This window comes from Oreochromis aureus, linkage group 23 (assembly GCF_013358895.1).
Source record: "Oreochromis aureus strain Israel breed Guangdong linkage group 23, ZZ_aureus, whole genome shotgun sequence".
NCBI lineage: Eukaryota > Metazoa > Chordata > Actinopteri > Cichliformes > Cichlidae > Oreochromis > Oreochromis aureus.
In genome coordinates this window covers 3,721,834-3,735,138 of record NC_052963.1, presented here as the reverse complement: position 1 = coordinate 3,735,138, position 13,305 = coordinate 3,721,834, and the positions used below count along the sequence as shown (strand labels likewise).

Here is a 13,305-nt window from a genome sequence, read left to right as displayed (position 1 = left end):
TACACCAGAATTTATTGCTGCGTCGGTCCCAATACAATGAACTTTCTGCCTCAAAAGCTTTGGCCAGTCTGCTGCGACTTAAACAGTCCTTCTACGATCAGGGTGAAAAACCTGGGAAAGTTCTTGCATGGCGTCTCAAGCAGCTCCAGAGTGAAAGGGTTATTATCTCACTGCAAAATGAGCTAGGAGAAATTATTGTGGACCCGGCAGATATAAATTAATCCTTCAGGAAATATTATGAAGATCGTTACAGTTCAGAAATATCTAATGACCACTCGGAACTAAAAAAGTTTTTAGATAAGATAAATATACCCAATATACCAGAAGACCTTAGGGCTATTTTGGAGAAAGATATCTCAGTTGAGGAATTATCTGCTGCAATCGATAGTATTAAATCGGGAAAAAAACCCGGACCCGATGGCCTCCCAATTGGAATTTATAAATAATTTTAATATAAACTGTTGACTCCAATTTTAGAAATGTTTACAGAATCCTTTCAAAAGGGCACCTTACCACAGTCCTTGAGACGAGCACTACTTACTCCCAAAGGCTGGCAAACCACACAATAAATGTGAAAACTGGAGACCCATCAGTCTGCTTAATGCGGATTTGAAAATAATTTGTAAAATCTTAGCCAAGAGAATCAAAGAAATACTACCTAAGATAATTGGGAGGGATCAGAATGGATTCATTCGGGGCAGACAAGGATTCACCAATGTCCGAAGGATTCTGAACATTCTTTATGACCAAAAGGGGGATCAGGACACTGCTTTACTGTCACTTGATGCTGAAAAAGCATTCGACAGAGTGGAATGGCCTTATCTGTTTGAGACTCTGGCGCGCTTTGGTCTAGGAGAGAATTTTTGTAATTGGGTAAGATTACTTTATAAAGAATCACATGCACAGATCCTGACTAACAATAATATCTCAAAAACCATAAAAATAAATTGAGGGTGTAGACAAGGGGACCCTTTGTCCCCACTGTTGTTCACTATGGCAATCGAGCCTTTGGCTATTGCAGTGAGATCCCATGATAGTATTTTTGGTTACAAGATCAATATGTCTAAAACATCAATTATGTTAATAAACCAATTAGATAGGGAAAACCCAACCTCTGTTGTTACTCAATTTAAGGTTGTTAATAGCTTTACCTATTTGGGTATCCAAATTGTTCCTTTGCTTAAGGATATCATAGAAATCAATTATAATTCAGTTATGCAAGATGTCTCAAACTCTCTGGATAGATGGACTGCTCTACCAATGTCATTAATGGGGAAAATAAATACTCTCAAAATGAATATACTCCCTAAACTGTTGTACTTATTTCAAAACTTGCCTCTGCCACCACCAACCAATTTATTTTCTCAACTGAGGACACTCTTCATCAAGTTTTTATGGAAGAATAGACACCCCAGGTTGCACCGATCTCTATTGTATCTGCCTTATGACAGAGGGGGGCTTAAATGCCCAAACCCACCATGGTACTACTGGGCGGCGCAGTGGAGAACACTAATGTTTTACTGTTCAGAAGAGAATCTGCCACTGTGGAGAGAGATGGAAGGGTATGTGCTGAAGTTGCCATTTCCCATTTACCTATACTCTGCTAATATTAAGAAACTCAAAAGAAACACCAAGAATCCCATGGTCAAAAATATGATTGCGATGTGGCATCAAGTTAAGATAAGATAAGATAAGATAAGATAAGATAAGATAAGATAAGATAAGATAAGATAAGATAAGATGACCTTTATTAGTCCCACAGGTGGGAAATTTGTTTTGTTACAGCAAAGTGCAAAGTTATGTAGCAGAAATTAGAAAACACTGGAAAGCAATAAAATACAATAAAATAAAATAAAATAAAATACCATATACAATAGAATAAAATAGAATAGAATAATATATACAATAGAATAAAATGGAAATACAAATACTATATACCACTGAGTAGGAAAATACAAAAATACAACTTCGTCAGAAGAAGAATTGCACATATAGCAGTCTTATTGCACATGTGTGGGTTTGTGTGTTTGATCAGCTGCAAAAGTCTTTATTGTGGAGTCTGACAGCAGTGGGGAGGAAAGACCTGTGAAATCTCTCCGTCCCACACCGTGGTGCCGCAGATCTCCCACTGAAGGAGCTGCTCAGTGCTGTCAGAGTCTCCTGCATGGGGTGGGAGATGTTGTCCAACAGGGATGACAGCTTAGCCACCATTCTCCTGTCACTCACCACCTCCACTGGGTCCAGAGGGCATCCCAGAACAGAGCTGGCCCTTCGGATCAGCCTGTTCAGTCTCTTCCTGTCCCCAGCAGAGATGCTGCCGCCCAGCAGACCACACCATAGAAGATGGCTGAGGCCACCACAGAGTCATAGAAGGTCTTCAGGAGTGGGCCCTCCACCCAAACGACCTGAGTCTCCGCAGCAGGTACAGCCTGCTCTGCCCTTTCCTGTAGAGGGCGTCTGAGTTATCAGTCCAGTCCAGTTTGTTGTTCAGATGAACACCAAGGTACCTGTAGCTGTCCACAGCCTCGATGTCCATACCTTGGATGTTCAGTGGTTGCAGTGGAGGATGCTTGTGCCTGCGAAGTCTACCACCAGCTCCTTGGTTTTACTGGCATTGATCTGGAGGTAGTTCAGCTGGCACCAGTCCACAAAGTCTTGAGTCAGTCCTCTGTACTCCTTGTCGTCCCCATCAGTGATGAGGCCGACTATTGCAGAGTCATCAGAGAACTTCTGCAGGAAGCACTGGGTGGAGTTGTGGGAGAAGTCTGCAGTGTAGATGGTGAAGAGGAACGGAGCCAGAACCGCTCCCTGTGGGGCCCCATTGCTGCAGACGACCCTGTCCGACACACAGCCCTGAGTCCTCACATACTGTGGTCGGTCGGTGAGGTAGTCCAAAATCCAGGTAGTAAGGTGATGGTCCACTCCAGAGTTCTCCAGCTTGTCCTTCAGAACCGAGGGAAGAATGGTGTTGAAGGCACTGGAGAAATCAAAGAACATGATTCTCACAGTGCTCCCAGCAGTCTCCAGGTGCGCGAGGGAACGATGTAGGAGGTGAATGACGGCATCATCCGCTCCAATGCCAGGCTGGTAGGCAAACTGAAGTGGGTCCAGTGATGAGCTCACCAGGCGCCGAAGCTGAGCCAGGACCAGCCGCTCCAGGGTCTTCATCAGGTGGGATGTCAGAGCCACCGGCCTGTAGCTGTTGAGGTCCTTGGGGCGTGAAGTCTTTGGCACTGGAACAACACAGGAGGTTTTCCAGAGCTGTGGGACTCTTCCCAGCCTCCGGCTCAGGTTGAAGAGGTGCTTGATCACCCCACACAGTTGGTCTGCGCAGGACCTGACGACCCTTGAGCTGATGCCATCTGGGCCCACTGCCTTCTTGCCATTAATCCTCCTCAGTTCCCTCCTAACCTGGGTGGTTGAGAGAGACAGGCTGGAGCCTTGTGTTGATTGTGTATTGGATGCTGTTGTTGGGGGTGGGGAGGAGTGAGCAGGGTGAATAGTGGAGGTGTGAAGTGTCTGAGGTGTCAGAGGATGAACAGCAGCAGTGGGGGTGGGTGAGTCTGCAGCCGATGTTGGAGACTGCCTCATGGCTGAATCAAACCTATTAAAGAAATGATTCAGTTCATTTGCCCACCTCACATCCCTCCCAGGCAGAGAGTTCTGATGTTTGTGGCCTGAGATGGTTCTGAGGCCTCTCCAGACTTCACCAACGTTATTTTGCTGAAGCTGGTTCTCCATCTTCTGCCTGTAGCTGTCCTTCCCATTCCTTATCAGTCCCCTCAGCTTTCTCTGCACCCTTTTCAACTCCTCCTTGTCTCTGGATTTGAAGGCCCTCCTCTTCTGCTTGAGGACAGCTTTAATTTCTGGGGTAATCCAAGGTTTGTTGTTGGAGAAACACCGTACAGTCCTGGTAGGTACGGTGTTATCCACACAGAAATTAATATAGTCAGTAATGCATGTAGTAAGGCTGTTGATGTCCTCCTGGTCGTCACAGATCACCTCCCACACAGTCGACTCAAAACAATCCTTAAGAGCCTCCTCGCGCTCCTCCGACCATCTCTGTACTGTGCGGGTGGCTGGTGGCTCCCTGTGCACTAAGGGCTCATACACAGGGACAACGCGCACCAGGTTGTGATCAGATCTGCCCAGGGGAGGGAGAGGTGATGAACTGTATGCCTCTTCAGCATTGGCATACAGTAAGTCCAGTGTTTTATTGTCTCTGGTTGGGCAGGTCACATACTGGGTGAAGGTGGGCAGTGTGGAGTCCAGTGAGACATGATTAAAGTCCCCTGATATTATGAGAAGGGCTCTCGGAGATTGTGTTTGCAGTCTGCTGACCACAGAGTGGAGAGAGTCACAGGCTGCATCCACGTTGGCTGAGGGGGGGGACATACGCTGTTAACGCGATGACATGCTAGAAGTCCCGGGGCAGGTAGTACGGATGCATGCTAACAGCTAACAGCTCAATGTCTCTGCTGCAGAGTTGTTCTTTTACAGTGATGTGCCCAGGGTTACACCATCTGTCATTCACAAACACTGCCAGTCCCCCTCCTTTCCTCTTACTGCTGTCTCTCGTCCTGTCCGCTCGCAGCATCTGGAATCCCGGTAGTGTCACGCTAGTGTCCGGAGTTAGCGGTGTTAGCCACGACTCCGTTAGCATCATGATGCTACATTGCCAGTACTCCCTCTGTGACCAGGTTAGCGACGTGAGCTCATCCATCTTATTGGGCAAAGATCTTACGTTTCCAATAATTACAGAAGGAAGAGATGGTCGATAACTTCTTCTTCTCGGGCGACGGCGCTCCTTCCCAGCTCGACACCCCCGTCTTTTCTTCCTCAGCTCGCTTGGAATGTCGAGTCTGTCCGCCGGCAGTAGCTCTGTGGGACGCAGCGCTAACAGCTGATCCTTACTGTAAAAAAGGATCCCTGCTCTGGGTCCCCAGACACAGGTGAAAAAAGTAGAAAAAAACTAAGAAAAATGACCAGAACTAGCACAAAACGGTAGAACATGGTTGCAGAGTCTAATTACTAATACGTTAGTTGTAAAAATTACGAGAAGAAAAAAGATAAGAAAGAAAGAAACTCAGAATGAGCAGAGCTGCTGTAACAGGCTGCCGCACACGGGGGGCGCCGGAAGAGAAAGACTCACCTCAATGAAGTTAATTCACTCTCAGTATTCAGCCCAATATGGGGAAATGATCATTTTCCCCCAGGACGGGGTGAAGGGCGATTTAAAATATGGGCTGAAAGGGGGTTACAAAAAATTGGAGATCTTTACAATCCGAATAATAAACACTTACTGTCCTTTCATAAAATGGTTGTCAAGCATGACATAGCTAACAGCCAGTTCTTTAGATATTTACAGCTGAGAGATTTTATTAGAACACAGCAAAACCAGTCCTTGTCCATTCCTGGCCTATCAACACTTGAAGAAATGATGGTGAAAGATTGCCAGGGAAGGGGCTTGATTTCTAAAATCTATAATGAACTGGTGGCCACCTCTACAGAAACGTCCGTAAAGAAGCTTGAATCCTAGAGAGAAGACTTACAGGAGAATATCTCCCTTGAAGAGTGGGAGAGGGCTTGCGCCAGGGCACAATCACAAACAGTGAACACTCATTTAAATCTCTTGCAGTACAACTGGTTAATACGTATGTATATGACTCCAGTCAAACTTAATGCTTTCTACAGTACCATCCCGGATGTTTGTATAAAATGTGACGAGGAAAAGGGCACACTTCTCCATTGTTGGTGGCAGTGTCCTGAAATTAGGAAATTCTGGGAAGAAGTGAAACAATGTACTGAAGAAATATTAGAAATAAAACTGCATTTACAACCAAAACTTTTTCTGCTCGGCATCTATCCAGCTAACTGTAATATAACAAGGAAACATCGCTTATTTTTAGACATAGGGCTGCTGATGGCTAAGAGAGTGATTGCCATTACTTGGAAAGAGGTGGATAGACCGAGAAGAAGTAAATGGATTTCAGAGTTAACATCTACCCTGCCCTTAGAAAAGATCACCTACGCAATCAGGGGTACGGCGGTGCTTTGATAGCATCTGGGGCCCCTTCAAAAACTTCCTTGCTAATAAAGACTTGCCCCACTTGGTGGAAATTTTTGGGGAGGATTCATAGGTGGCCCTCTGCAGTCCATTTGGGAATATGTTTATTGCTTGACATTGAACAACTACCTTCTAATTTACATTTAACATATACCTGTGAGTGTGCATAATTTATGGGAGATGCACACAGTTATTCCCCCCTTTTCCCTTTTTTTCTTTTTTTTCTTTTTTTTTGTTTTGCTTTTGTGTGTTGTTTTTGTTGTTTTGTCGTTGCTGTTTTTTTCTCCTCCTTTCCTATATGGTGTTATGTGTATAAAGGCAATATGTGTAGCTTGTAGTTTATGTAAGTTTAGCTACTTGTTTTGTTACGCTTCATAGATGTGTACACTGCTATGTTCAAAATAAATAAAGACACTGTTGGAAAAAAAAGAATGTAAGCGCTATAAGCAGTGTGACCTCCTTTGTAGGGTTTTGAATGTGAGGGTATTGTACTAAAGACACATTATATGACAGCAACCTTTTAACTTGCCATTTAAATGTGGAAACAGGAAATAGCTTGTTAATTATTAATAGCATTCTAACAACTGCTCATAAAGATAAACAGACACTATTCTGCAACAATTCTGCACCATGGCAGCAATCTGGTTACTATGTGTCTATAGAGCAGCTGAAAGATATTGCACCCTGTTGAACTGCAAGAACATTGACAGTAATGGTGAATTTCAGCTGCTAATCATGAGACTTCCTCTCCTCCTTCCTCCTGTTATTTTAATCCATCTCAGCTATTTGATCTTGTATTGGGCAGTGGTTAGGGACATCTAAAAATCAAGTAGTTCCATGGTTTTCTTTTTATATGTATGAAATTTTACTATGGTTTTCTAAAACACAATCCAATGTCTCCACAGTCTTGTTTGGCAAAAGGTTGATTCAGTGATTTGGAGATGTACATCTTTTCCCATCTTACAATGCTGTGATTGCAGCCATTCTCCAACTCTCTGTGAATGGTACTCATGGCCATTGATCAGTGGTCTTTGATCAGTAGTTGGTGATTAATGGTCTTGAGAATTTGCATATTAATCATCAAGGAACTGACCATTGTTCATTCAGTGGGCTAGTTTCAGTCACTGATGTAAATGTGCTGTTTATAAGGTTGGAAACCTGCAGTCAGCTGAGACTGAAGAAGTCACCTGTATGAGTGACGAAACGTTTCTCCCACTGAAAACGTCCAGATGAACAGAATCAATCTTTTTGGGAGCAGTACCAAAACTATATTGGACTAAATATAGCACTGTCATAGTTGGGCTGTGTGGCAGGCAGGCAGGAGTGGTGGACCCAAAATGCAGGACTCTTGGAGACGGGACTTAAACTGAAAATGCAGTTTTATTGCTGGACAAACTCCTCATAAAATAAAACTCACAAAAAGCAAGGCAAAAACAAAACAAGACGCTGAACAGAGGTGCTGGAGGACCGAACATAACAAACACACAGCAAGTTGAGGGTACAATGCGACAGAGAGCACAGGAAAACACAGGGCTTATATACACAGGGGAGTAATCAGGGAATGGGCAACAGGAGGGAGACACAGCTGGGAGAAGTAAAACTGAACACACTGACATGAGACATGAACTTTCAAAGTAAAACGGGAAATAAGAAACAAATTATAAAAACGCAAACTTGACACTGAGAGACACAGGAAGAATATGACACATAAAACAGAGAAGACAGTGACTTAAACTAAAGGCCAGAACACCAAATAATGCAAAGAGAACAAAACCAAGAATAACCCTTAATACAAAATCAAACCGGCACAACTCAAAAACCCACCCAAAACAGTAACAGAAAAAGCTGGGTCAAAAATGACTCAGAACCGTGACAAGCACTAAATAAAGCATATAGAATAGTTCTCTAAATAAACCAAATAACCTAAATATGAATGGCATTTTCTAAAAAAAATAAATAATTGGAGCTGAAGTGCATCACAGTGTAGAAGTCCTTGATCTTAAATGAGTTTGCCTGCATGAGGGTGAATGGGATCACTTCAACATAAGGTTAATGAACTCAACCAACATGTAATAAAGAGATGAAAAACATGGCAATATAAGAATAACATGGTTCAATAAAACTATGAAAATGTTCTGAATTATGAAAAAACAGAGTCTGAAAGTGTCTAAAAAATATTTGAAATTATAAACTTAACAACTGGGAGCTGAAATGTAAGCAGGTAGAGATTGCAATAATCATTACAATAATGTGGTCCAAAAAGAAATTGGTGGTGAGGTTTGACACAGTCTCCAGGCGCAGGTGTGGACAGGGTGTGCATGTGTGAGATGCCCTCGCCAGAGTAAGCTGAATAAACTGTAACTGTATGAAAACCGTAAAAGATGTGAAAAAATACTTAGCTGAACAGGTGTTGGGACCAGTTTAAAGTTTGATTTTTATTTCTCTAGCTTAAAGTATGCTGAACTAGTTAACTTTAAATGCAGAGTGAGTTTGATGAGGATTTTAAGCGTTCACCATTCATTTCAGTGTAAAAAACAAACAAACAAATATTTTAAAACATATAAAAGTTACAGAAAACAGAAGTAATTGAATACAAAAGAATGTGTTGATACCAAAATGGTTTCTGTTGTTCTTCTGTACATAAAAGTGTACAGAAGAACAACATCAATGTGAAAGCATAATCAGCATTTACATTAATCAGCATTCCAAAATTATGTTTTGAGGCCTTTAGGTTTGCAAGAATGTTCATGCTAACAGTGTCATTTCTCATTATACTTGTGGAAATCCCTCACAGAAGACTTGAAGCTGCTATAGCTGCAAAGGGTGGGCACACATCATGTTAAACCCTATGGATTAAGCATGAGATGTCACTCAAGTTCATATGTTTATGAAAGTAAATGAGCCTATACTTATGGCAGTAGAGTGTAATCCACTTATTGGACGCCCACACCTGCCCACGCACAACACCTGCTCACAGAATGACTGATTAAGTAAGGGCATCATATCAGAATTTTATGATCAACTTACATCCTGTTAATCAGATCACGGTAGAAGCTAAAATGCATTGAATGAAGATTTGGAAACTGAAATCTCAGCAGAGGATTGGGAATCAGCTTGTGCTTTATCTCATACACTGACTGTGAATGTGTGGAATCAGCCTAATACTACAGTCCCACTAAGAAATACAAGCTGAGTGTTGTTAAGAGACATGTTGCAGGTGAGTTGCCTTTATTGACACATCAAGAGAGAGCTTCGGTGTGTCCTCCCTGTCTTCGAGGAAAAGCTCTTCTGCTTCTCCTGTGTTGATTACGTGGATCGGGTCTCTTCTCCTGTAAAGCTCAGGACCTTCCTCTTCTTCAGATCTGGCCTCTGTTGCGCTGTTGTAAGTTACGGTGCCGTCACTGAGTTTTGCTGGTGGGGGGTCTGAAGGTGAATTCCTTCTTCTTTAAGGATTTTCCTAATGGCCTTTCTTTTCTGCTGAATTTCAGTGGGGTTAGTCATGGTCAAAGTAAATTCTCACTCCTTTCAGAAAAAAACTTTCAGAGCGCCAGTTCTTTAACACTGTGCTCTAGAAAGTAAATTGCTGTTGAGTGGGGCCTGGCATTCTGCGGTGGCTTCGGGCCAAGAGCTCTGTGACATCTTTCCAGCTCAGTATCAATTAAAGAAAACTCCGATTTAATAAAAGTTTCTAAAACCCCCTTTAGGTTGTTCAGTTCAGTGTCTTCAGGCATTAGGTATACACAAATATTGTTTCTACATGATCGGGCTTTCAGGTCTGTCAGGTTTGTTTGTACATTTTCTTGAGCTTGAATAGCTTGAAGCAGAACATCTTCAGCCGTGGTAACCCCCTCCTCCACCTCTGCCACTCTCCTTTCTGCCCAATCCACTCTGATTATCTTGCTCTTTAAGTGTTTGACAGTGGTGTTAAATATCTTTTCTGAAACATGTAAGATCTGTGGAGAAGGCATCTTTGAAACTTTTCAGGTCTGTTTTCATACCCAACCTGGTATAGCTTATAGCTCTTCATGGACAGAGCAATAGCTAGCTTGCAGGCTATCCATATGGAATATCTGCGTGACAGATGTGATAAGTTTGAAAACCTTTTTTCCTAAAAAATACCTGGAAGAGTTCTGGAACAAATAAAGATTAAGCCAATATTTCTAATAACAAGGGTCATATTTTACAATATATTTAATTCTACCTGTCAAAACTCCACATGGCAGTTTAAGTATTCACAAGTTAAAGTACTTAACTAACTTTTTAAAAACTTTTCTGATAATACATGCATATTTATGCGTAGTCCTTTGAGTGCCAGACTCTTACACATTATTATTATTATGGTGTAGTTTTCACCTGAGAAAGGTATTACTTATCTCCTTTACTACTTTGAGTTGACCGACTGGCCTTGGAAGACACAGTTACTCTGCTTATTCATAATTGCTTTAAACATAATGCAAATACTTTGACCATTCTTACATTAAGCAAATCTGAACATTTTCCTGCCTACATCTAGACTCTAAATATATATTAAAGTCTGATAACTAGATAGAGGGAATTACTGTGACCTTTTTCTACTGTTGCCATTTGTGCTGTTGTCTTATTTTGGCTATTTGATGAATCAGAGCTGTTCAGGCTCAAAGCTAATTCAAGTTGTCTTGAATATCCTAAGTTATGGTTATATTGTTGGTTTCAGGGACATCACTCTGGCTTTTAGTTGAATATCAAATCCTCCAGTGACTCACACAGTGACCCGCACACAACTTACAGTAAAAATCTGATAAATCCATTGTGGTCTGTCCGTCCGACCCCGTCTTGTATGGCACAACTCTAGTGGACTCACCCATGAGTAACTCCAGTCAGTTGAAATTGTTATAGTATATAAATTTTGAAATAGTAGCACTACCATACGCTGAGAGGCCGAAGGCCTTTTAGATTACAGTATGGTGTGTGAAATTTGCTTATTTTTTTCTGCATTTATTCTTTACATAACCTTCAGATATCAGCCCAGAGGAGCGCGCACACAATGTGGGGCGAATCCTGCATAAAGAGGCAGACGACATGATGAACAAATGGGACCAGCTCAACACTGACTCAGATGACTGGCAGAGGAGATTAGAGTTGGCCCTTGATCAACTGATGGAGCTGGAGAAGGCAGAGGACCTACTGGATGGAAAGCTGAGACGGGCAGAAATGGTAAAGGATGCGTGGGAACCTGTAGAAGACCTCCTGATTGACTTGCTACCAGACCATATCGACAGAGTCAAGGTGAGAATCAGTGACTCTCACTTTAGATATAGTATTCTGTTTCACACTCATAGACAGTATAAAACATTAATAAAACAAGCCAGCTGTTTTGCTTAAATGAGATAACGGGAAGAGATGTAATTATGTTAGGATTGCTTGTTACACCTTTTGATATCCAAGGTTCAGCCCAGGCTATTTCCTTCTACATTACCCTCTGATGGTTTTGATTAGTGTTAATCATGAACCTAACCCTATTATTAGTACTTTTTTTTATTAGTATTTATTAGTATTTTTTATTAGTATTTTTCCAATTTTGCCTTTTGTTAAAAATGTTCTCCCCAAATCTTAACAATCAAAGACAAAGAAAATAATCATTCTAATTGATAGGCATTAAAAACTTTTGCCCAGAGAAGTACTTTTGGTTTGACTTTTTATACATTTTGCTTGTTTTGGAAAGTAGGCTTATCCGGGACTTACTGTATAGATAATTATTGATATCCTCCTGACTTTAATCGCCTTGAATCTTTACTGACTTTGGAAAGGAAGATCAAGATCTCTTTTTTTATATGAGTTTAGCTTAGAAAAATAATTAAAAGCCCCAGCCATCCATTCATTTTCCGACGCTTATCTGCGGCTGGACAATGGGGACAGCAGTTTAAGCAGAGAAGCCCATGCTCGCCTCTTCCCAGACACCTTGTTCAGCTCATCCAGGAAAATAGAGACATGTTACCAGATCAGCTGAAAGCATGCCAGAGAACTTCCTTCCAGTAGGACATGCCTGGAACACCTTATCATTGTGTCAGATACCCAAAACCACCTCAAATGACTCCTTGTAATGTTGAGCTCCACTCTGTCTCTTCCAAATGACTCAACTCCTCACTCTTGAAAGGGAGTGCAGAGCCATCCTTCAGGTGGCTGGGCTGTTTGCATCTACCCAGAGCTCATAACAATAGATGAGAGTAGGAGTCTTTCCCCTTATTCCCAAATTCAGCTTCCTATATGGATCTTTGAAATATTCCTTCCACTGCCCAACCAGCACTGAGGTCACCAGCGCCCCATTTCCACTGTACACAGTTGGAGTAGAGTACTGCTCACTTCCCCTGAGTCACCTAACAATTTGCCAGAATTGCTTTGAGGCTGACTAAAAAGCTGCATTCAGTTTGGTCTGCCAGGACCTGCCATCTGCCTCCACACTTCCATTGGCTAAGCAAGCCCAACAGGACTCCATCTTCAGTTGGACTGTTCCCTTCACCTCAAGTGTCCACCATCTGGTTTGGAGATTACCCCCATGACAGGTACCAAGAACCATGTGGCCCCAGCTGTGGGGAGCCATGCAGTGGAGGTGCAGAACAGTTTTCATTAAGACTCAGTGTCCCCAACCTCCATCAGAACCCTGTTTAAATTGGACACGGAGTCCTCATCAACAAACAATAGTCAGGATCCTCTCATCCACGGGGGAAAATTGCAATGTCCTGGCAGAGAACTGGGGGAGACAAGTATATCCCACCCCTGCCCACTGCCTCACACAAAGTTCACTGTTCCTCCCTGCCTTTCACACTGATTGCAGAGCCCACACCTTGCATTGAGGTGAGCCTGACTATATTTAACTAGTATCTCTCAATCTCACATTCTTTATCAGTCACCTTTACCTCCGGAAAGGTGCCCAGCTTAAATTGTATAAATGGAATCTGTCAACTCTTTAGCTGTGTCCCAAAACGTCGGCTGCATCCTTCGGAGGACCCGGCCTTCGCGGTCTACGTGGGCCGGGTCCTCCGAAGACCGAGAAGGCCGGAAGTGGGAGGCTGTGAAATGGGACGGTCTAGCCTTCAGATCTGCGTCACCGCTGTCTCGGTGGAGTTTAATAAACTCGGCTGTTTGCTCCTTGCTATCTAAAATATAACAGGACACTGGCATAAATTCTCGACCGTCTCACACTTCTGTTTAATCTGTCTAATCTAATAATCTAATAACTTTGATCTCAGTCAAACCGATTT

The 13,305-nt window shown here is 42.5% G+C and overlaps 1 protein-coding gene across 1 annotated transcript in view; it reads left to right on the top strand.

Annotated features, from left to right (window-relative positions):
• Nucleotides 1-13,305, top strand: part of LOC116316656 (dystrophin-like) — a 233,304-nt gene that overhangs the window by 210,569 nt on the left and 9,430 nt on the right. The window contains exon 63 of the mRNA XM_039607248.1: nt 11,064-11,332. Within this exon, the coding sequence (XP_039463182.1) occupies nt 11,064-11,332 (269 nt within the window). The remainder of the gene's footprint in view (nt 1-11,063; nt 11,333-13,305) is intronic.